Below are 25,972 nucleotides of genomic sequence, written 5' to 3'. Positions count from 1 at the left end.
ATTTTCCTCAGACTCTTCTCATGAGGTGCAAAATGAAGTATATTTGAATGAGAAGACACTTCACAAATTTCAATTGTGATTAAACTTGGTATCTGATTTAATTTCAAACTGCTGCTGTTCACTTTCAGCAGCTAGTTTCAGTGATCAGTTCATGATAAACATTTTTACAGAATCACAGAACTAACTAGGTTGGAAAAGAATCACTATCATGTAGAAGTTCAAGCTTTTTTCACTAATCAGTATTTCCAGATACTGTCTACAGAGAATTTTACCAGATGTAATATTGCATAGATATTCATGCTCTTAGTGCCATTCTTTACATTCCTTACCTTCAAATAATCTACAGGATTTAAAAGTTCAGATATCCCACTATTTATCATTTCTGTGTCACTAATAAACACATCTCATTAGAAATGCTTAGTCAGCTCCTTAGTAGCTTTCTTCTACATAAAGAGCAGTGAACAATTATAATTACTGTTTTAATTTCCTAAATCCAAAAGAGAAATAAACTAATTGCTGCCTTTCATAAGTCCTCATGTTAAACTTCATATTAATTTTTTGAAATGCCTATATACATGCTTTCTTATCCAGGAATTAGGTCACTTCATCTAGGACTTGGTCTTCTCTCTATCAAAGCCCTGCTTTTTTTGTCTTCTAAGATGTACACTCAAATATTTTTGTCACTGTGACTCTAATAACCTTTGGACTACAGCCTGAAATGATAACAAATAAGACTTTTCTATCAAATAAGCAAAGCAATGTTATTATGTTCAAAGACAATAAACATGAAGATACTTACACGTGATAAAATACTTTCAAAAGATTCTGTAAGAGACCTTTTTGCTTTGTTCTTTAACATGTCTAATCTGAATCTTGAAGCACTGCTGGGCACTTCATTTACAGCATTCTCAGGAAGAGGTTGTGAAGCCTGCAAGTGTTTAAAAACAGAAATGTGAAATACTCAACAGCATGGAGAAAATATCAGTCGATAGTTTGAAGACTCCTATAACCTGAATCAATAGTTTTTCCTGGTGTCCTCAGCTTGTCATGCCTTTTTCCCTAGTGATACTTGAACTGAAGTTTAACAAGCTATCCTAAAGTAAGGACAGAAAATCTCTTACAGGAAGCATGTTGACTGAACTAGCATGCTTCAGAAGAACTGCATTTTCAGTATGAATTTATGGTTCTGTTGACAAATTTTCATTTACACCAATGTAGAATGGTGCAACTTCTAAATGTTTAAGTGTAACAGATTAGAGATTTCTCATGGATTTCCTTTTCTTCAACTAAGAAATTAATCAAAATCTCATCATTAACAGCAACTGTCAACTTTCTCCATTATAGTAAAATGGGTCCTTCAAAGGGCCCGGAAGATGTGTAATAACCTAACTCTTCCATATATTTCACCACTAGAAACACTTCCACCTTAAAGCTAACACTCAATTGAGACTTTTGCATCTTCAATAAATATTTCAGTCCATTTTTAGTCCTGGTGAATACTAATGCAGTGAACATAAAAATGATACTATGATGCAAATATTACTCTCCAAACCCAGCACCTGCAGTAGAAACCAGAGCTCAGTTTTCAAGGCTGTTTTGGGAGGTTCATCTTGAAGCTGACAGGCACCATAGCCCTCTCTGCTTGTCCCTAAATTCAGAGATCCAGATACTTGATCTGTGCAATTACTAGCTGAATGATATAACCATCACCAAACTGTCCTGACTAGATGTAGTTTTAAAGCATCCTATTTCCAGCATGACAACTTTACAGGTTCCTGTATTTCCTTTTTACCTTCTGTCCTGGTTATGCCAGGACAAGGTTAATTTTTGCAGTAGCCAGGAAGGGCCATAGCCAGGACCTGAAGGATATTTTATACCATCTGTCATTGCTGGAGGTAGGGGAAAAAGGTCTCTATTCAGAGAGAAGGGGCTCCTTCCAGGCAAAAAAACGTGTCAGGAGGGAGTCTTCCAGTACTATCTATCATTGAGGGGTGGATTCTGTGTGAATAATTCCTTTTCTTGTACCCTCTGTGACTAGTATTGTTGCTATCACTGGTCATTTTCTTATCACATTGCTGTTTCCAGTAAATTCTTCTTATCTCAGCCCGTGATCTTTGCCTTTTGTGCCTCCAACTGTCCTCTCCATCTCACCAAGGTAGGTGCCTAGCTAGGAGAGTCTTGGTGGGGGCACTGAATGGGGTGTACCATTCCTAAACCATGACACCTTCCCTCATCTTATTCTCCAAGGGTAAATCAGATGCAGCTTGCTATTACATTCTTAAGAAAAGACACTAATTTTGAAGTGTTTTTGTTGAACAAGATCCATGTACTAGTATCACATTTTGTCTTTTTTCTCTCCTGATATATATATATATATATATATTTAAAAAGGCAATGAAAAGCATGAAAGCGAATATGCAGAACAGAAGGGAACAGGGACACCAGGGTGTCATGGGTTAATGATTGCCAAGACAACAGAGTATGTGTTCAAAGGTATCTACTATTACACAGGCCTGGAGATAAATTATCAGAGTAAATACAAAATGTTATGCTGAGACAAATGAGGGAAAGTCAATTCTCTTCTTAGAACACTGGCATCTTTGCAAGTGTCAGATTAACCAATTTGGTTTCAGGAACTGAGTGAACAGATTGCAGCTTATAAATTTTCCAATCATTGAAGACATACTAAGATCTTATCTCACTTTGTATATCCCTATTTCCAAGCTCTTTGTAACTGACAACTATTTGACCATCAGCTAGCATTACACCAAATAAAAATATTTCATGTATGATGACAGAGGACCTCAGGCCATGTTTCTTCCTCTTATCCCACAACTGAAATGCTTTTTTCTTAAAAGTGTGTTTCTGGTGGATGCCCAAGACAATAAATTAGAGAGTGAAATATGTAATTTTCTTTGTTTACTCAGGAGGGTCAATAATTAGCTAGTAAGCCATAAAAGGAGAAGAGATTAACAAGGTGAAAATATAGTAAAGGAAGATTTGCTGCTATTTTCCCAATTTTTTCCCATGTGTAATAACTCTCCATATATTCATTTGCTAGTTTATATCACACAAATGGCTGACAGCAATCATCACGGTGGAATTACCAACCAACTGTAGAGGGACAGCTAAGAGTTTTAAAAGGGTCTAAATAATTGGAAATTAAAGTTTCCAGAGAATGGATGGAATCCTTTTTTAAATACTAGCCTCCTTGAGTTGTCTCAAGGTAGCTACTCACAAACCAAGGCATCCAAAATTACTAAACCCTTTGGAAAAACCTTAACTGTGCTGTATATATGTCTAGATAAACAACACTGATAGAACCTGAAAGAAAATAAAAGGTAGCTCAACTCTTTGGACATGGATGAGAGTCTCTGCTGCTGTTTCTGCAGCAATCCTCCTCATCTTAAGGCCACTTAAAATGGTTGTTTGCACACAAGAAATTACTTTCAGTCTTGAGTAAATGTAATAGGCTTTATCAATGATCAAATCCATTGTGTTGTCATTACAGTGACAGTGAGATGGCAAATGCCACAGATCAGCTGAGAGCAATCACAAATTCATTATACATTCTCTCACATATATTGAATTTTCATTGCAGTGAGAACAAATAAACAATTTAGTAGTACGCCCTGTTTGCACCTCTGACTCCTAGGCCTGAAATCAGACCCAGGAGTTTTCAGGAACCTCAAAACGGAGATATGTGTTTTGGCTCATGACAAGAATTTATGAGTCATAAGCAAACCAAGTATTCACTGCTGCTAACACACTGAAGTTTCAATTTGCAAGTGATGGAAATTTGCCTTCGGAAAGATATAAAAATCAAACAGATTTTTTTTCCTGGTTCTCCTTACACAAACTAAAACTGGATTATTACTTACCTGTTTTGCTTCTCCAACATGAACATGGTCCTTCTGTTTTTCTTCATACATGTTCCTCAAAAGAGAGATAACCAGCTCATTCTCTTTTTGTTCATTTCGTGGTCTTAATTTCTGTAATTGAAAACACCACAAGCACAGTAATTATACATTTGTGTGACAGTCAGCAAATATTAACTCTTTTCATTTGTCACTGTAATAAATCATGAAGGTAGGAATGAGTTTAGTCTGTTAACGCTACTACTCCAGTCCACCAGAGGACACCAGTGTCCCAGACAAAGCACCACACAGCCACAAACACATTGACCTCACTTCATACACAACAGGATTTACACCTAAGACAGAGGACAACTGTACAGACATCAAACTGCCACAAGCAAATAAAGGCTTTAAAAATAATTTTGACAATTTTCTTTTGATATAAAGAATACTGAACCACTGTAGCTCTGAGTTTGCAGCACACATGGAGTACTGTCCTAGAGATAGGATTCACAACAGTTCTCATAGAAATCCTTCACACTGGACATTTAGTTTTTGGGAAATGACATTGATTTTTCATAAATTAGTGCACAAGGTAAACGTATTTATCTGTGCTGCATTTTATTTAGATTGGAAGTATTTGAAGAGAAGATTTTAAACCAATTTATTAAAGAACTTAATCCCAGAAACTTAAATTTGAAAAACATATGCTGCCTTAAACCTATTGATATAACACAGAGGATACAGTATGAATTAATGCCAAGGTAGCACATTAGAATAATACAAGTACCACAGGAAGACAGTTACCTAAAAATGCAAATCATGGTAACAATACATGGATCCGCAAGAATGCAACATTCCAGGCTGTCCGCTGAAAGTTAGCTGAGAAAGATGGGCAGGAAATTTGTACTTTACCTTTAGTTTTACTAAGTTAATGGTTTGCAGACCCTCACTAGAAGCAATTAACAGTTTCCTGTGACTACTAGAAGCTTTAGACTGTGTGCAGAACACAGAAAGGCACCAGTGCTGCTGGCTGCTGTATGCTAAGAAATTACTTAGCTCATGGAATTGGTCCCACAAAATAACTTCCAAATTTGGTATTGAGTGATAAACTGCCACGTGGAAACACACAAAGAGACTGAAAAGCCTCAAGAGAGGAAGGAAACACTACTTTTTAAAAAGTCTGAAACTTCCTAATCTTCAACAGTGTGTCAAACCCAGTGACATTTGCTACAATGCACATCATCTCTTTTAAATCCAGCTATGCTTTCCTCTGTCCTAAAATAGATTTAATTAAGAAGACAGGAAGTTTAACTCCTTTAGTTAGTTTGACATGAATTAAGATCTAGGATAAATTTTAGGCAAGAAATTTTCTGATCTGGGAATAGTACAGTAATTTGTTTTGGTCAAACTAACAGTTTGAATGCCCTCACAGTACAAGTTACTGTCATAAATGTGTTCAGTTTACTCAGTGAAAAGGCAACATCTTCATGGAAAGCAAGGAGTATTGGGGGAAAAAAATAGCAAAATAGTAATTTTCATCAAAAGATAAGTTTTTAAGAGCTCAAGAAAAACAACTGAAATTAAAGCACAAGCTGGCTAACCATATATTAAATAAAAATAATGAATGATTTGCAAAAAAATGAAAATTACTTCTGTATTTTACAGAGATGTTAAAAAAAACCACCAACTGCTTTAAAATCTTGTAGGAAACAAAGCTTACCTGAACCTCTTCAAAAACAGAGGCCTGTTCCTGGTTATTTAGTGTGGTTAGATGCTTTTGTAGTTCTAGTTTAGTCTTAGACGGGTGCAACCCTACAGCAAGAGGAACGAAGAAGAACAAATTACAGGGCGAATTTTTTCCAAAGTAATCAATCACATAAATATGCTCACAGTTTAAGCCTAAGCTGCTCAATTATTTGAGCTGATCCATTCCACTATTTCATAAGAGCGCATTAGAAAGAACTCTAGGTTAATTTAAAGCTACTGCTAAACTCATGTCTTTAAAATGAGGGACATGAACTCTGCAATGAGGAGATTTACTGAGCATAGACCAGGATTATACTCTTAGCTGAAGATTTCATTATCACACAAGATAAAATAAACCCACAATCTACTGCATTTTAGTAGACTGCTTTGTTGGTGTTTTGCGCAGTGCTGCTTGGATTTTGTTTATGGTATAAATAGAATTGCTTTCCATTTTCTCCAATTTCTGTGCTGTGGGCCCTTCTGAAAATGAGTAAATTTATTGCTTGTTAGTGAAGGTCTTACTTTGCCTCTTGATGGAAACATTTACTGACAGTCTAAAGCAGACTACCCTTTCATTCAGATTATTTTTTCTGTTCTCATCCTGGATTAAATTCCTTTCCTCTATTTTCTATGGAAAAACAGCAAACCGTCAGTACTGTGCGCTTCAGCTTCTGATCATAGAGTATCTCCTTCAGAAGCAGACAATACAATTAACAAGATGGCATGATTGAAGGCATTAAGGAATATTTGCTTTTAAAAAACTTCCCAACAGTCACAGCTAGTTGAAAACCAAAATAGAGTGAAAGTAATTTTGGAAGTTCTCCAGTTTCATCAAACAAACAATTAACATTAGGCAGGTTTTAGTCCAACAAGCCACTATCACATGATCTGACAAGCTGCTGTTGCCTTTTATTCACCCCAAACATCACTTAAATTAACAAAACCTAACTGTGAGATTTGCTGAAACATAAAGAAGTTTTTTATGTCTTGAACTTCTGTTCTGGGCAACAACTACAATTCTAATGTCTGCATTTTCATGAAGGAGCATAGATGAACACCATAAACACACATATTAAAAGCATATTGTTCAGTTACTACTTAGTGATAGCATAATACCAGTTTCTAAGTGGATTCAGAAGGACAGCAGATCATAGCTATTGCAGCCTCTCTCCTTCAGAGGCTCCTTATCTACAGTCTTCTGCATTTATAGGGCTAATAGAGCCAAACAAGCTGCAACTCATTGATGTTTACACTTGTAAATAGTTTTCAGAAGTTCAACTAAAACACAATGAAGGAGCTTAACTCTTGTCAGAAAATTCTTATTACTTTACAGAAAACCTGACACTACAGTCTTCTAAATAAAAGAACTGGATTTCAACTTTCTACCCCAAGTCCCAGACTCTTTCTAAGCATTAATTTTCTTTAGGATTTTACATACTGTCCCCCAATGGAGCTGCAAGAAAAAATATTCAGCCAGAAAATGCTTTAAACCTCACCTTCTATCTTTTCACAGAGTTTATGCAAACTTTGCATAGGACACCCTTCACAGAGCTGGGGCTGTGCCTTGGAAGTTTGTTGCACAGCAGCCACAGTGAAAGCCTGTTTCAATGTCATCATGATTTCATCAACCTGAAAAGAATGGTGTGCAAAAGAACAGAATTTCACTCTTCCATTGTTTTCCTTAACACAAACACAACAGTCTTTTAGAATTATACTGCCCCTTGCTTGGGAATGTGCTTACGATTAAAAAGACAAGCTGTTCCTATGTTGGTTCTGTGGACAAACATACAAGCACGATAAAACTCATCATGAACTCATGGCTCGTCCAGGCCACCCAATTTTACTACTGTGGTCTAATGAAAGATCCTACTCTCTATCTGCAACCCCTTTTTTCTATGACAAAAAAAGCTTACTGCAGCTGTGATGCACAGGTCTTACTTAGAGCACAGGAGTGTAGTCCTGATTTTCAGAACAGGTGCTGTAAGAGAAAACTCTCCCCAAAAAATAAGCGTAAGGTCTAACTTAGTTTGTGAAATGAAAGGATTTTAAATAGGGTTTTAACTTCTGCCCCGAAAACAAATGAAAAGATCTCTTGCAGACTGCTATATTAATTACATTTTTCAAATACTTGTATTTCTGAGTGGAACAAGATTTGAAGACATACAGCAAAATAAAGAGCATGGAGCAACAGAAGACTTTTAGGGCCTAATATTCTATTTGGCTATTCTTTTCTTTCACTTACCAGTGCTTCATCTGTACACTGAAACACATAGCAAACAAAGTGGAAGCCTCCATTTTCTGAAGACTCTCTGCAGATGAACCCAAAGTGATCCACATGTCTAATTCCCTAGCAAAGAAACAACAGCAATGAAATAGTCATATTTACTCTCAATGTTTTGTATCTGTATTTCTTTCAGGAAGAAAAGAACAAAATAGCATTACATATATCATTTATACATCTTACACTTATTATACATCACTTATCTCTGCTACAGCTACATTAAAGACATCTGGCCATTAAAATTGTCCTGTTATAGAACCTAATACTTCATGAATCTTTTGAATTTCAATTAAGTCAGACATTGTTTGGTTTTTTGTTTTGTTTTTAATGGATGAAGTATGTAAGACCCATATGGCAGACCAAAAGATTAATACATTCTATTCAAAATGTATTTTACTCTGATATTTTCAGAATATGTATGTGCCTGTGTGTTTAGTGATGAAAGCTACTGTCATCAAATTAAAAACCAAAGTAATTTATAGACAAAAAAATCTACAAAACAAACAAAACCAACTTAGGCAGAAGGACTGAGAAGTAAACTCTGTGGCACAAGGAACAGAGATTAATAGTGAATGCGGAGGCTCTGACACATTCCTGCCCTCAGTGCATCACATACACTACCTCTGCACAGCAGAGGACTGTCTTTGTTTAAATACATGCAACTTATACTCTTGAAAAGAACATATTTCTTTAGTATTTTTCAGATAACTCTTACATGTAAGTTTTCTTGTTTCATTCTTATTTCTTGAAAAATATGGCTCAGAAATCCCAAGATTTGCACAGTTGTGAATCATGCTCACTGCAATCTCAAACAAGAGTGTGTTCTGACCAGTATGTTCCTTCTAGCTAATATTATTCATCCACTGCACACAGAAATGAGTCTTTATCTCAGAAATCACAATTCAAAGCATGAAAGAAGAATGATGGTCTTATAAAATTACCGATTAATTAACAGCTTTTCAACAGCAATCACTGAAACTGTTGTTGAGAGAATCCATATGGAGTGCAAAGAGAGAGGATTACATGAGCATTCACAAGTAGAGAATGTTTAAACAATTAAAAAAGAGAAAAAGAATACGCTACAATCTTACCTGAGAACAAAAGGATATTTCTTTAAAGCTTTTCTCAATTGCAACTTTTTTTGTGTCAGGACTGATAAGGTAAACTTCAGACTGGCCAATCTAAAAAGAGCAAAATAAATTGCAAGGTACTAACAAGTAACATTACACTTCCTTCTGTCCCACTATAAAAATGTTTCCTGAATATAGATCTCAATTTTTTTATATATACCTGTATATTTATACCAATTAACATGTTATTATTAACATATTAACAGAACCAGAAAGAACACTGAAACACTGATTTGGCATTGAGAGCTCTGTGCATTACAGCCCTGAGGTTTAACGAGACAAGAGACTAAAAATAACATTTAAACAGATGAGAGCAATGTTTTATCACAAGAAAGCTACTTTGCACTGAGAGGAATATACTCACACTCCCTTTTCTTATTTTCTGCAGTCTTGGAATGTACCACAGTCACAGAAGCTACTTAATAAGAGTGCTCTAAAATTTAAATCCAAGTGTGTGCCTCTTCCTGTATTCCACCTAATATTTTTTTAGGGTTTTATTTATTTATTTATGGCACACATAACATTTAATTTAAAGCACTTAACTCAAAAAATTATACAAAAGAATTTACTGGAGTATATTTTCTAATGTAATTTAATCTGTAGGCCATTTGTGCAGTCAAAAAAATTATGCCAAGTACTGATGAGCAAAGGGCATTTTTAAGCTGAAACTATTGTTTTCATTTGTTCAGCTTCTGGCAACATCTTTGTACGGTGGTAACAGAAAAATTTAAATTCCTCATATTTTCTAGTGTGTCAGAGACTGCTAGAAACAAGTCTCACATCAGATTTTAGGAAGGCAGGTGGAATTTGGATCCACTTATGACTATGACTTAGAGAAAGAAACCTGCTTCAATCACTACCAAATCCCAAGAGATGCACATAAAAACATCAGCAGCACCAATATAACTGTACTTTCTCTAGAAAGGGGGAAGGGATGAATCTTGTGTGTGAATAGATCAAGTCAGATGTGCCACCTCTCTAAGTCTAAAATCCTGTGCATTCACCTTCCACCTCTTCTTTCACTTCAACCAGTCACAACGGTTTTCCCCAGATGTCTGCTGGTTTCCCTGTATTGTCCCTGGGGCTGACCCCTTGCATGTGTTCATGGGGCTATTTCTTCAGCACCTACTCAGCAGCCTCCTGAGCCTGCTGTCTGCCCCTCCCTGCAGCAAGAGGCTCCTCCTTATTGCTCAGTCCCACATAATTCTTTCACATTTGGCCCCGGGGCAGTAGTGATCATTGGAAGTTAACTGAACAAGGGGAAAAAACCCAAACTACTGAACCTCTTTCCCCCCCTGCCCCCAATATACAGCCAGGAGAAAAACCTAAACACACCCGCTCCTCCCCCCCAGATCCCAAGAAACTGGCTAGGAAAGCAGTTCTTCAGGAAGATATATGAAAATCAGGACTGTTTGAATCAGGTGAAGAGAGCTGGCAGATAACTAATCTGAATATGTTTTCATACTTCATGCATCAACCAACCTTCGCTTCAGTCCAGGGGAAAATCTAAGTAACTAGCTGAGAAGATACCAACCATTTTTTTCCCCTCTGGATATCAAGTTAATTGTAAGCATTTCCTATGTAGCCACAAACTGTTGAGACCTGAGCATGCCGCCTGCATTCCCTGACTCAGAGCCTGCTGAACACAGGGGACAGGTAACCAACAAAGTCAGCTCTGCCATGAGCCGCTGCCTGTGGATTCTGAAGGCACAAATTAGAGTTACTTCACTTCCTTATATTCAGCTGAATTTAGACTGGCTGAATAGGAAAAGAATACAGTTGTGCATACTAAACAATATTTTCCCAGGCAAAACGCAACCCAGGACACAAAGCCAACTCAGCAAATTTTGGAAACGTGCCTGCCAGCAGGTGACTGACATATTCAGGCTGAAACTGCAGATGTCTTTCAGAACTGTTGCAACTATTTAGTATAAGTTAAAAATGCACTCACTGGAGTAAGAAGATCTGGACCTATCCAGCCCAACTCTAATCTATTTCTAAAACATGTGCCATGAATCAATAATGGAATAATGATTTACTTAAAATTAGGCATTATTATTACAAAGGGTACCTATATTTTCTATGTGAAATACATGCTCAGGGGAAGAGGGTGAACATGCCTTTCTTTTTACTAGGGAAGAAACACCTCTCCAACTTCTTAGACTCTCCGTTTGATGTCAGCCTGCCACAACCAAACAGAAGCTTTAATTCAAGTATAGCTGACTACAATGGTTTCTGCATGCTACTTTTTACAGATATAATGAAGTGGCAAATCCTTCTAAAGGATTCTCTTTCCTTGCTTTAAAAAACCTGCTATAACTGCACACACTCCACTCTATTACTGGCCGTAAGAGCGCCCAGCTCCAACAGCAGCTGACGGATCCAAGATGACCTTAGGAAAGTCTTTACAGTATCAGCTCCAGGTCTGTACTATACTCAGAAGACACAAGCTAAGTAAAATATGTTACACAGCTTATCTATCATGAGGATTGTAAGAGGAGCAAATACCACATTCCTTACTTGCTTCTCAGTTCTCGGAAAAGGGTTTTGCTGCTCACCTATGAAGGCAAGGGCATTGCCAGCCACACCACAGCAGGGCAGGAGTGGAGGCATCTGTGGAGTAGTGTAGGAAGCTATTAACATTACTACTCCATCATTATACAGACATGTTGGCAGCAGGAGCACCTTCATCAATTATACTGCTTATTGTGGGACAAAGTCTACTAGCTCTCAGTTATAGTCCTGCTCTAGTTAAAGGTAATTAATTCCCTTGGAAATTTATCTCTGCTGTTACTAGCTAGTGTAAATGTACATACCATTCTGCAATTGCACAGTTACCTACTGACTTGCAGTAACTTTCTAAACACTTTCTTTAGAAGGTAGTACTGTTTTAAACTATTTAATATAAACTTATTTAGAATATGTAAACCAATTTGCACTAACAAGTACTGCTCTCCAGAGAAATAGGCATGTTTAAGTTAAGCTTTGGTAATTGCAATTAAGTTAGCAAAGAAGTAACTGCCATCTGTCAGAACATCTGCTTTGGTGTCTGCCACTCCAAACTCCAAGATGGGAAAATGCCACCAGAAGCCACAAATCGTGCTTTACCGTAAACAACATAGTCCGGTTTTCTGCAATGTCAGTTGGCTGCACAACACTGTGTCCATAGACGAGTTGACTTTTTAGGTTCAGTGAAATTGCATCTTCTTCAAAAGACCTGACAAAGCTGTTACTCCTAAGGCTTCCCTCTTGGAAATCCTTCTTAAAAGCAAAGGAACGAAGTCCAGGTTGAGAAAAAGATTTCCTAATTGGCCTTTTTTCCTCCTCTTCATTGACCAAGGGCTGGAATACAGACCGCAATTTGCTGCTGAAAGAGAAGCCTCCAAAGTTACTGGAAGTTTCATGTTGTTGGGGTGATGAGTTGAAATCCGAATTATTTGTACAACTTGCACGATTAAATTTCTCAATGCATTCATCTATGAGTGCTGGAGGTGCATTTTTATGTGCTACTGTTACCCGTCCACAGAACAGCACCTCAAACTTTTTGGCAAAAGGGTCTTCAACATCAGAGAGATTATTCTGAAACTCTTCTTGACGGGCAATTTTTCCAGCTTGTCGAATAGAGCTTATAATCTCAGGCACCTACAGGAGGGGGGAAAAGAATGGACATTAGCATCCATTAGTTTATGACAAACAAACTGCAAAATTAAGAGACTCACTGGAGTAATTTTCCTGGAAGGATACTTTGATTTAGTTTCAAAAATAACAGACCAGTTGAAGTGATCTTGTATTTATTCAAGAGATACATTATAGCAGTAGAACACAAAGAACAGGAATTTCTCATTTGTCTCCTTGCCAGCAGTTCACCATCATCAACACTTTGTCAAAAGAGCTTTGTTCCTTGAAATGCTCTTCATCCTCAGTAAAACTTTTGCTGTTGAAGCAACCAGTGTAATATGACAAATTCCAACTCAAAATGAAAGACAAAAGTACTTCAGATAGCGTACAAGAAGCCATGGACTAATTAATTGGTAAAGTTATTTAATCTCTGGTATTTTTCACCCCCTTCTTTTACTCAAACACTCATGTCATGTAGGTTAATGAATCTCTTGCAAATTTACTTTCCCCTTCATAATAGCATATTACATTGTTACTGCAATTTGGTGTTTTTTTTAAAAAAATGTAAATAGCTGTACTTTTTAATAACTATATTCATTATTTTAGATGTTCATTTTTATTCTACTATCCTAGATGACACTCTTAAATAGTATTACCTCTCATACAGTATGATTTGCAGGGCATCTGTATGAGACAGCAGTCAGCTACAGATCACAGATGCTGTAATTAGAACCCAAAGGGCCATGTTTTGAGTGACAGTAAACGGTCTCAGTTGCTGATATGGTTGGACAGCACTGATATGCATACGCTCTCTAAGCTGCTGCGAGGCCAACGCTTGGTTACATCACTCTGCTTTGAATGACCTAGGAGATTAAGGTTCTTCTGCAGCCTGTGCTGCTCCTGCTGTAATGAAAAATGTGACGCCAGCATCTATGCTTACAACTGTTAATTCTGCCAGCTTCTTTATTTAACAAAGCTACTTTGAAAAAAATCCATCCAAAGTGTGCTAATTTCCTGACAAAACAAATTTCCCCTGTCATGCATCAACTGGAACTTGCTTTACTTACAAGTATTGGGCTGCAGATCGTACAGAAAGAAGTCTGGGAGCAGCAGACTAAAATTGCAGCCCAGAAGAACCACCTCCCCTATGAGAAAAGGCATCCCTAAACCTAGAGAATATTTTGGAGACCTGGCGCCTGGTGTTTTTTCAGACATTTTTACGGTTATGTATTGCTTAATCATAACACAGTAATATGCATAAACCAACTGAGGAAACAGCAAAGGACTCTGGGGGAAAAAAAATTTGAACAGTGAAAATCAAGTGAATATTTTGGGTGCTCATAAAGACCTCAATAGGATTCCTTTTATAGACAAGGAAACAAAGATAAAGATACGGATAGATAGGTAGGTAGATAGGGTAGGTAGATTGGATGGATGGATGGATGGATGGATAGATAGGCAGAGACAGATATTCACACACATACAGCTAGTAGATTTAAAACAGTAAGTAACACATTACAAAATAGGAACTCAGGAAGCATTACTTCACCCTTCAGTGCAAGGCATGAGTCATCAGCTAATCATTCAACAAAGATAATAGGGAAGAATGGACAAGAAAAGCAGGGTCAAGAATTCATAAGTCCATTCTCTGATATGTCACAAACCAGTCAGAAAGCCTTGGGCTCATGCCTTTGTGGCTAACTTCTTAATCATACACAAGAAGAAAATTAAGGGTATAACAAATCTTTAGTACCTGAAAATATGTATTTGCTCTACAGTGAGCTTAAGGTCTACCTCAGTTTCATTTACTCAACACTTCTTGAAAGAAAAAAATTTTGAGTGGCACAACATATCAGAATTACAGTAAAACATAAAATTTCACGCTACCCACATTTGAAGCTGCAACTGGTTTAGCAGTTTTTATAAACATGTTTTACTCTTGTGGGAGTGAGTGTCTGAACTCACCAGCCAAAGGCAATTTTACTATTTAGCTGTCCAGGATACACGCAGAGACCAGAAATCCCACCTCCACTTTTGCTGAGGCTGCAGAGGCAGCAGCAAAGGACTGAAGCATTTTCTGAACTCTGCTTACTTTGGTAAAGCCAGGAACATCAGCTCTCTCAAAGAGGGCCACTATCTCAACCACAATTAAGCTCCCCTAGCAACACACACATCAATGACTATAAGGACAGTTTCCAGCAGTGCAGGTGCTGCAAGGGTTACAGCTGAGCTAAAGCCCTGACAAGGTATTATGGAACCAGCACATATATGCAATTACTGAATTTAACTTCTTCAATGTTTTTTGTCATCAAACACCTTAGATATTGACAAAATAGCTATTCAAGAGCGCCTATACTTCATATACAGACAGTGTGTAGGGAAAGACACTACATCACACAGAAGGACTTTGCAGTAATTAATAAACTTTGTGTCTGAGGAGACCCAGCAGGCCTGTTGATGGAAAATCAAGGGGAGTATTTATTTATTTATTTTCACACATGCTAGGGCTTGAATCATGTCATTGATAAGTAACAGCTGGCTTCCGTGCTACACTTACTAAAAAACACAGACTCTTCTGTTCTCACTTACAGACCTAAAAAAATTTTCAGCCTGCTAATAAAATTTTATTACTGATGATTAGGCAACTGATGCAGCAGCAGCAGAAGCAGCATATCACCACTTCACTTTCCTGTGATGCTTATGTATATTAAATATTTATCTGTTTTCATTAGTAAAGACGTGATCCATGATGAATGAAAAAAAACCATCCAAAATACTCATTTCCCTGGAACTGCTATTTGACTGATCAAGACTAGTGCTCTTTTTATCTACCTGTACCACTCCAGACTTTTTACGCAAGTATGGAAAATGAACAATCCACTTGCCCTCTGTATCCTCTGACATTGGCTCTCTGAGTAAAAAGACCTGGATGCTGATTAAACAAACATGAAGTAAACAGTAGTTAAAAATAAATATATTATAATTATTTCAGGTTACCATTAGAATAAAGATGTAGGCTATATCTTGGCAAATGTTTATTAACCACAGCTGGAACTTCTCCAGATTAAGTACCATGCCAGTAACCACATCTCTTGCAAACCTACAAAAATTAATTAGGATGTAAACAGAATCAGGTTTTATGGCTCTTCAATTCGTATCAAAAAGCAGCAAGGATGAAGTTGCTCCTGAATTAAGTTAATGCTGCTTGGAGTCTTTTAAAGGTTGTGGGCTCTTTCTGAATGTACAAAAATTTTTTTTTTTTTATTTATATTTTTTTTATTTTTTATTGCAAAGGTAGCCACAAGCTGGCATAGGTTGCCCAGAGAGATTGCAGGGTCTCTCCATCCTTGTGGATATGCAAACTCTGACTGGACATTGGCTGAGCAGCCTGCTCTAGGCAACCCTGCTTTGAGCAGGGGGCTGAACTAGGTGACCTCCTGAGGGGCCACCCCATGTCACCTTGGTGATATAGGTACCAACTGCTTTCATACATATTGGTAATCATGCCTACTAATCTGAACTTGCTAAGACAGTGAGGGAAGACTTGCACACAGGTAGGATTTCTTCATGCCATACAAATCCTCTTTTCTAGCATGCTTCTACTCTTAAGTGTTTTCTGACTTGTTTCTTAATATAAAGATATAATTAGTGGATTAAGATTATTTTTGTAAGCTGAAAAAACACTGCACCTGACCTAAAATTATTTCCCTAAACCCACAAAACTATGTACGGAACACCAGTGTAAGCAACAATAAACCTTTACCAAACACAAAGCATTACCTTCTTATCACCTCAGGCCAAACAAGGCTACTGAACACAAGACACAACTGAAATGTACTAGGGAAAAGGTTTTGTGTTTAGAGTGTCTGAATTAGATACAGAAAAAGATCATGTATCCATAACCATTAAAAATAACACTGGACTTGTGGGTTTTTTTAAAGCATACCACATTATTTCTGCTATAATGAGAATGTTTACTTTGCAGAGACAAAGCAGGGAACCGAAATGCTGAGTATTCTTGTGGCTTGGCTTCAAGTATTCAAGTATTCAAACAAAATACAAATGAACACCTGGGACTTCCTAGTACATGTTACTCAGTTACAAGACAAATAGCTACACCTTCCAAGCACCAAATCATGACAAAAGGCAGTATTTTTTGAGCATGCATGGGTTTGCTACATCTGAAGAACAAACAGCTCTTCCCCCTCACATAAACTGCAGCTGCTTTTTTACCCCCTGAAACTAGCAGTCACTAGCAGTAAGGTTACATACAAGTGTGTAAGAGGTCAAGGTCTTTATCCTTCAGATAGAACTAGAGCTAGAAACTATTTTAATGAAAAGAGCTCAGTAACAGCTGAATGCAACGGCTGACTTTTGGTAAGACCAGACTAAAAAAAAGATTCCTCATTTCTTTTATACATAGTATAGCTAAGAAAGCAAAATGTGCCACAGAAAAAGAACTACTAACGCATCACCTGGGAGGACTAGGTGAAAAAAAGGATAAAGTGGGATAATTTATTATTCTAGATGTTATGCAATGTTTATGCCTGTAGTACAAATCTACCTGTTTATACGTACCACTCTCTGCATAAGGCTTCAGGTGAGTCAAGGGCTCAAGCACTGGCTTAACGATTTCAAGGACAAAATGGGTTTTGTTTAACCTAACACAGACCTGTGCTGATGGGAACTGGTCTTATGCAACAGACTCCAGAAACTACTGGAGACTGAAAAACACCAGGGTCAGATTCTTAGGCTGAACCTCAGATCTCACACCACCCTAGCCAGAACAAAGCTTTGAAAATCTTTCACAAAACCCTTGAAACAAGTAGATGTTTTGATTGAATTTTGCTAGCTTACTCAAGAGAGAGAGGACATCTGAATTATTTTAAAGTGCTTTTATGTGCTTTTTTCTCCTGATCAATAGAGCAGGCTCAATAAAATATGTCAAGAAATCTAATACTTTGCTGTTAGTATCTTTCCTTCTTTATTTTAGTAGACAGTACTGCTACAGTAAAGATAAGGTACACAGCTACTTAACCACGGGAGAAGTTCTCTAGTTGTATCAGAACAGATAGCAATATTTTTGTCACCAACAAGTTATTTACAGTCATGGAATATTTTGTAAAAGTAGTAGAATGAAGAAATTAAAATAAATTTTTAACATATACAATGCATATAAAAGGTAATACAGCACAGTATTTACTTGCATTTTTAAAAAGACAGCATAAAAGTTTTTATTTCAGTAGTTTGATATGTAATAAAAATCAGCTGGTCTGTTTATAGCCCACTGGTGGCAAAATTGCTGTCCAGAAATCAACACAGATCAGCATTTCCTGTCCTTACTACTCCTTAACCCACAGCAGTGGTCAACTGACTTCTTGAACACTTTTCTTCACTCATAGGATTAAAAGTTTGGCATTTTTAAATCAAAAGCATTTTAATTAACATATATTACTCTTCTTTTTAAATTGAGATGCTGCACAATTTTTTCTTCCAAAAATCACAGAATAGTTTAATTTTGAAGTGATCTCTAGTGGTGCAGTCTCCCACATAAAGCAAGGCAAATTTCCAAGTTAGATAAAACTTCAAACTTTGATGAGATGCTAGGGGTCACATCCAGCTAAGTTCCAAGTTGGAATACCAAGACAGAATTTCCTTACTCTGTGGCATTAGCAGAAATTCAAGGTAGAAAAGAGTTACAAACTTTTACAGTTAATTTCTATTTCAGAAAAAGGCCTTTTATAGTCACGTCTTATCTCAAGTGTCTTCACAGGGCTTTTTTGGCTTCTGTTATCTTGCTTAGAGACTGGTCCACTACAGTCTCCTACACCTCCCTGAGTTTTTCCAGTCATTAACTTAAATTCTTGTTTTAAAACCTTTTGCCTATTGACCCTTAATAAACAGATTTGACTTCAGTTTTATTCCTCCCACAAAGCCACTTTCAAACCCAGATTTAATTCAGGGAACAACAAAGTTTACAGCTCTTCCAGTCCCTGGCCTTGCAAACCCTTGCAAGCTCCTGTCAGTTTTTCTGTGCATAGCAAATGCACCAGGGGTAGAACTAAAGTGACATTCTTACCAACAGCTCCCTAAGTATTTAAGATTGGCAGGTGCACAGCAAGACAAGTCACCTTTACTCCATGACTTCACTTCTCAACATCTGTGATCCAAAATTTTGCTGCTGTATCCTCACTGCTCATGAAACAGCTATAAACTGTGCCACTCTTAGCAGCTTCACCAGCCACACACGTTGGTCTAGCACATCTCTCACTATTGTACATAACATGCACTGTGTGTCTCAACCAGGGAACTCATGAATGTCTTTTGAAAAGGAGAACAAGTTGGAGCACAACCAGAGGGCTGGGGGTGCGTAGCCAGGGTAGCAGCCAGCAGGACTAACCACAGCGCAGGTGTGTTGCTTAGGGAGGGCTGTGAAACCTACAAAAGCAAGACAGAGGTCTTGTTTCAGCCTTAATAAGTGAGAGTTCAACAGCTGAATGTCACCATGGGGATATTTCTTCCATGAAAGGAAGAACAGTCATACACATGCTTACTTGTGGGCATGGTTTCCTTAGTAAGGTTTGAATGGGCATTATACAAAGAAAGGGATAAGTGAGGGTGGTAAGTCTGAGACTCAGACTTTGCAGGGATGCTTTTAAGAAGCTGATGAATCTGTACTAAAATTCAAAGGGTATTCTGTGTGGGGCAGAAGAGTTATCTGTTTAAATCTAGTTCTTTTTGACCTGGATGAATGGATGAATGCCACTAGCATCATCTGAGATAGGACTGACACAGTAAGCACCAAGGGTAGAGCTCCATGTAGCCAATACACACTCTTAACAGCATACACATTATCATAAAAAGCTGTAAAGGGGACTCGACTTCCCACACACATCAAGTGCTACCTCCAGAAGATTGTTAAAGTGCTGCAGACTGAGGCCATGAGTACTGTATGCCACTTTCACAGTATTGCATTCCTTTTAATATTACAGGCAAATCTCAAGAACATTCCTCATGATTCCTCAGCCAGACAGAAAAGAGAACACTTCTTTTTGCAAAATCATGTGAGTTTGAGAGCACTACATGTAATTTAAAGGGGCACAAAAAGGTTTTCTTTCCTTTTGAAAAAAAAACTCAAACCAGTATTTGCAGGATCTGTTCATAGAGTATTGTAAACAAGCTCAGAAATAGATCTTAAGTGTACTAAATATTCTAACCAAGTTGGACTCTTCTGTTTTGTGATGGTGCTTTCTCCCCAAGAGAGATGCACCACATTGCTGATAACACTTAAAGGGTTTCATACACATGCTTTTAAGACATACCTTATTTGAAGCCTGAAATACAACAAAAGCTCACCATAAATAAACTGCCATGTCCTAGATTGCTTCTTACTTTTGGATCCTTCCTCATGGAAATGCATAACCCAAAAGCAAACTGCAGTTGACAAAGTCTCCATGGGCATTTAGAATACCTCCAAATACAACAACACCTGACAGGTTCTGAAGGGGGTATTCCTACAAATTGTGCTTTTGGAAAGAACATAGGTATACTCTGCCATATACCTGGTGGGCTTATTACATGGTGTTCTCTAATTCATATTTTCCCAGTCCTTTCAGTCCTTACAATAAAAAAACATTTATTTTAATCTTGTACAGCTTTATCAGCTCCTCCATTCAGTACCATAAACTTATACAGAACAACTGTGGAATAAGTCAAAAGATATTTCAAGTAAGGCATTAACATCTTCAGATGTATTTTCTCCATATTTTGTTTCAAAGGTTTATTTTCACACAATTTCACAGATGAAAACAGCATTCAAGACATAGAAGTAGTTTCTGGTCATACCTACAGGGTTCCTGGCTCACATTTTACAAGGTGAGCACTGAACAAAGAGGCAATATTGCTGTAAAGCAATAACTAGAAATATGTGTGCTCATTCATTATCAACAGAGATGAAATCCTTTTTTTTGGGAGAGGGGCAAAATGGAACTGCAAGCAGCTCCCTTCACAGGGTTGGGACAGGCTTGGGACTTTGCTGGAGGCTATGGGGTGGGAAACAGAAGGAAGTCTATTCTTAAATAGCTATAAATGGAAAAAGACAGCAACGGTATTTTAAAGCTTTCAGGACAAGAGTTCTTTAATGTTTTGATTTTTTTTTTGAGGTGGAGCGGAAATTTGTCTTTTACAAGTGAAAGGCAATAACAAGGACTTAAAACAGGAAATTAGGTAGTAACTTCTTCTGTTTTTTAAAATTATTAATCAGATTGAATTTCACTTGTACAATAGGAGACAGGCTCTCTCCTGATCTCCTTTTCTCTCGGGCTTCTGGCAGTTACCAAAATTGGTACAACTGGCAAAATAGGGATTAGCAAAACAGACAGAAGTGAATATAATTTCTTTACAAATTTTAAAAAAAGCCTGAAATTCTTCTGTCCTTTTTATCAATATTCAACTCCAAATAAGAAAGGAGGAAAACTCCATGCGTATCCTCAGTAGAACTAAGGTTATTTCTGATATAACCTTCATGACAGCTGACCCAAAAGTGTGTCAAAATCTCCCTCCCCTCAACATTTATTTTGACAAAGGAATATAGTGGGGAGAAGTCAACCTATGAATGCTTTTGACTGACATGATGTGTAAGTTTTATCTGCAGCAGAGTAAAACACCATCTCTTACTCTGACAACAGAGTTGACAGATTTCCAAAGGAAACAGACAGCCACACAACCCTTCTTTCTAGGGCTGCTGGTGGGAGGCACAGGGACAGATGATGTTTTTAATTGGAAGAATCTTACTTGAACATTAAACTTATAAAGGTCTCAGGGGAACTGGAGCGAAGAAGCTGATCAGCTTTTTCCAGCATTCTGCCTGACTGGTACAAAATCCTGGTGAACTGATTTGCTTGTGGATGAGCACATTTGCTGCTTTATCATATAGTAACAGATTTCAGCTGCCTCGGGTCAACTCACAGGAGAACAGGAGGGGAAAGCAACAACTAAACTTCCCATGAAAACTACTCTTTTACTTAAAAGAGCAGTTAGTTCACCATTTTTCACCCTTCTCTGCTGTAAAACAGAACAAAAAAAAATGCTGATGGAATTATAAGAAGCTACATAATTTTTGTACAATTCCACATTTCATAAACAAAACCACATCAGCTGCACGACCTGTGTTTGCATATAAAAACATGCTTTTGTCTAAAAAAGTCAGCCTTCAATGACTGTATGTCAAGCAGAAATGTTGCTTTCACAGAACGATAAACTGTAGATTATATTCAATGGGACATAGCCAAATCTGAAATCCCAAAACATATTATTGGTTCAGGTTCTGAACCATATTTAAAGACAGGCCGGGTAACACCAGTTTTGAAGACAGGCCCCTTGTACATAATTGTCTAGAACTCCAAAGCACTTCTACAAATTTCCTTCTTCATGCCTTGCATTTGAGGAGATTAGAAGCTATAAAAAGCTCCACAGAAACAAAACCAGCATGAAACATTTAGTGCCAACCATCCAAATTTCCATGACAACGGCTTCAGTGAGCTCACCTCATTGGTACTACAGCAGCAGACCAATAGTTTGGTAAATATAGAGAGGCAACTGTTAAGATCTGGTTAAAGTAAGATATTTGGCTACATAACTCCCTGAAATGAGCACATAAATTGCCCAAAATGGTTAATTGAAAAAGAAAGCTGTTTAGTTTAGCTCAGCTTTGCCATTTTCAGTAGCAAGGAGTGTGCCTGTGCAACTATGCATAAGCAGCCTCTTTTCCCCAAACCTGCAATTGCACAGAATATCTCTACCTGAAAATCCTGTTTGGTAGCTGCATATCAAAGGTTTCCCCTGGGAAAAAAACATGCTTTTGATTATAGTGACGGTGCCACAAAGGTATAAAGAAAAACATTCACATGTCCAAAGCTAGCAACTTTTGAGTTGGAAAGAAGCTTCCAGATACTCCAGAATAATGTTTGGTTTTAAAATGTGACCATCAACATGTGTTCTTATATACACAGTGGCCTGAGAATGGAAGACAACAAACATTTTTACATTCTCTTCACAGTTTTTCAATTAGTAACAGACAGAAGTCTAGGGCACAGAAATTCCAGATAACCTCTTCAGGCCTAATATTTTCACTAAACACTAGCCAAAAGGTCAACATCCAAATAAAACAAAAACTCCCTGATGGGAACCTACTCCCTCCATCAGGGCCATCCATTGTGCCACAGTGTGCCCACACAGCCAAAGCTGTGTGTATGCTGTTTGTCCATCTTCTCTAACTGGACTCTCAAGTATAATCTGGTGTGACTACTTCACTACTTTATTTTGAACCAGGAATGTGCTTGAGAGTGGATTCTCCCATTCCACTTGTGTGACAGACTACATTACAGGGGTGTCTCAAAACACCAGGGCTGGCACCCATTTAAACAGAACTAAACCTTCATTTTGTGATACATTTCACTGCAAACAGGCATTTGGTTCGCAGCATGAAATTAGGGCCAATTCAAAGTAAAAGTCACTTCCCAGAGTGAGGTATAGAACCTATCCTCAGCACCAGAGGTGCCCCTTGAACAACACGTTGCTGTATGGCACTTACTAACATAGATGCAACCTACAGGGGATTTCATCCAGGCTAAAAACTGCAGCTTTCATGTACCTGATCCAGGGATACTGGCCTGGCCTTTTGGGAACTTGAAAGCACAAGGGAAAAGAGGCAGCAGAAACCCTGTCATAATGCTCTAGCCCACTGAAACAGGGTAAAGCTGCCTGAACCTCCCTCTTGCTTCTCAGTAAGAAAACCATGATTTTCAGAAAGATTTTACTTTTAAAAAGGGATACGAAGCAGGTTTGCAGATGACAGAAAACTGAGGGGAGCTGTGACTCTCTCAAAGGCAGGGTAGCCCTGCAGAATGACCTTGATAAACTAGCAGACTGGGCAATCACCAGACACATAAGTTCAAAAAGGGCAAGTGCCAGATTCTGCACCTGGCATGGGGCAATCCTGCATGCACAGACAGACTGGGGAATGAGATGCTGGAAGGCAGTGTCACGGAAAGGGACCTGGGGGTTCTGGTCCATGACAAGCTGAACAGGAGTCAGCAATGCCCTGGCAGCCAGGAGGACCAAGCGTGTCCTGGGGGGCATCAGGTCCAGCATGGCCAGCCAGGCAAGGGAGGGGATTGTCCTGCTCTGCCCTGAGCTGGGGCAGCCTCATCTTGAATAATTGTGTGCAGCTTTGGGTGCCACAGTGTAAGAAGGATCTGAAGCTGTTAGAGAGTGTCCGAAGGAGGGCAACAAAGATGGTGAAGGGCCTTGAGGGGAAGCCAGGAGGAGTAGCTGAGGTCACTTGGCCTCTTCAGGCTGAAGGAGACTGAGGGGAGACCTCAGTGCAGTCTTCAGCTTCCTCATGAGGGGAAGAGGAGGGGAAAATAATACTGATTTCCTCTCTGTGGTGACCAGTGACAGGACGAAGGAATGGCCTGAAGTTGTGTCAGAGAGGTTTAGGTTGGATATTAAAAAAAGGTGCTTCACCCAGAGGGTGGTTGGGCACTGGAACAGGCTCCACAGGGCAGTGGTCACAGCACCAAGAAGTGCTTGGATGATGCATGTAGTGTGACTCTTGGGGGTGTCTTGTGCAGGGCCATGAAGCTGGGCTTCATCCTAGTGGGTCCCTGCCAACTCAGCTTGTTCTGTGATTCTGTGAAAACACTCCTATTAAAATTCTATATCTATGCATTAATGCATCTCATGATTTGTTACTGTAACTTGGTTCAAAAGCAAGAATAACTGAAAACAACTCGAATACAATCTCTGAGTAAACTCAGTGATAAAACCAATACACAATAGCTGAAGTAATTCCCTTGCTTCAGCTTCTGCTTTTTGAATTCTGGCTGCCTTTCCCAGCTCTGCTGCCTTACCTCCCCATACAAATTAGTAAGCAGCTCTTGACATATTTTGTGTATCATAACTGATACATAAAATACTACCAAAACAGAGGCTGAGAATGTTTTTCCTCTGAGTCATTGCCATCCATAAATATTTCAGATTGAACACCTGACGTGTAAAGGCTTCTAATTTAAAAAAAAAAAAAAAAAGCCAAACTGTAATTCTATTAATTGAATAATAACTGAATAATTCCATTGAGGATTTACTTGTTAAGTCGTTAGTCAACCTCTGTAGACCATACACAACCTCAGCTCCTTCAAATTTAGAATAAAAATGTTCAGAAGACTTCTTAAAGTATTTAAAGCTTTTATTAGATGGCACAATAAAAAAGTTCCAACAACCCCTTAAAGCAGAGGTTTCTCAGAAGTGCTGGAGCTTCTACATCAGGATGATGGTAAGTTACAAACTGCAAAGGGGTTCTTTACCTGACTTTTCCCTAAGGATATTTCCATTTATGGCACCCAGAGTGGAACTGCTGCTTTGGTGTTCTCATGAACACCTCTAGTACACATAAAAGACTGCTCCGTTAAAGTAGCCTTTTGAAAAAACGCTATGATGTGAAATGGTATTTTAAATCATCAAACATAAAGCAAATAAAGTTAAAATACAGTGCTGCAGACATATGTATATATGGCAAAAAATCTAAGCAAATCCTCAGTTGTATTATCCATCTTTGATACAACCCGGGGTTTTCCCTGATCCTACAGGATATACTAGTAGTTTTGCTACTGGTTGGCTCAGAACATGTTAACCACATGAAGACAATTATCACCAACTTCCAGAGTGCCCTTCAGCAAAGAAAAGCAAACAGTGCTTGACTGGAGGCTAAAAGTTCTGTTTTGAATTGCAGAGGACAGAACCTGTACAAAAGAGCAAGCTCAGCTACCTTGTCAGGCTTGGCCTGTTAAATCTGAAGGTCAACGTGAACCTGAAAGAAGATACTCATGAGAAATTAATTCAGAAAGGCATAAATGATTCAAGAGAAAAACCCTGCTAAACTGCAATCTCTATGGCCAAGAAATTTCTCTGTGGAAAGCTCTACTCCTTACTAAGCATCCCTAATGTACGTGACAGATGCAGAGGACACTGCTCTACTACACCTGCGCAGCCACACAAATGCCATGTGAACGACTATACTCCAGCCCTCTCCCATCAAATGGGGAACATCTAAGCAGAGCAGGTGCAATTAGAGCCTGGCATGCAGAATAAAAGCAAATAGTTCCAAAGGAAACTTAACTGCTGAGTAACTGAGGGGTTTCACCACAGGACTAACTTCATTTCAAATGCTGAGCGCATATTCCTCAGTCATCACCCAGGCCCCCGCAGGGGAAGGCAAGGGGTGACTGGCATACAGAAAACACTGCATTTGAACTGCCTGGTATTTTGTGATAATCTGC

General features: G+C 38.3%; 1 protein-coding gene across 49 annotated transcripts in view; it reads right to left on the bottom strand.

Annotated features, from left to right (window-relative positions):
- TBC1D1 (TBC1 domain family member 1) overlaps positions 1–25,972 on the bottom strand; it is a 99,289-nt gene that overhangs the window by 40,056 nt on the left and 33,261 nt on the right. For all 49 annotated transcript variants that reach the window (XM_086891016.1, XM_086891023.1, XM_086891030.1 and 46 more), the window contains 7 exons: positions 12,126–12,659; positions 8,979–9,068; positions 7,849–7,953; positions 7,103–7,235; positions 5,581–5,672; positions 3,882–3,992; positions 800–928 (listed from right to left, as the gene is read on the bottom strand). In XM_086891016.1, coding sequence (XP_086747142.1) covers positions 800–928; positions 3,882–3,992; positions 5,581–5,672; positions 7,103–7,235; positions 7,849–7,953; positions 8,979–9,068; positions 12,126–12,659 — 1,194 coding nt within the window. The remainder of the gene's footprint in view (positions 1–799; positions 929–3,881; positions 3,993–5,580; positions 5,673–7,102; positions 7,236–7,848; positions 7,954–8,978; positions 9,069–12,125; positions 12,660–25,972) is intronic.

This window comes from Cyanistes caeruleus, chromosome 5 (assembly GCF_971803275.1).
Source record: "Cyanistes caeruleus chromosome 5, bCyaCae1.hap1.1, whole genome shotgun sequence".
Lineage (NCBI taxonomy): Eukaryota > Metazoa > Chordata > Aves > Passeriformes > Paridae > Cyanistes > Cyanistes caeruleus.
This window is presented reverse-complemented; position numbering and strand designations above follow the sequence as displayed.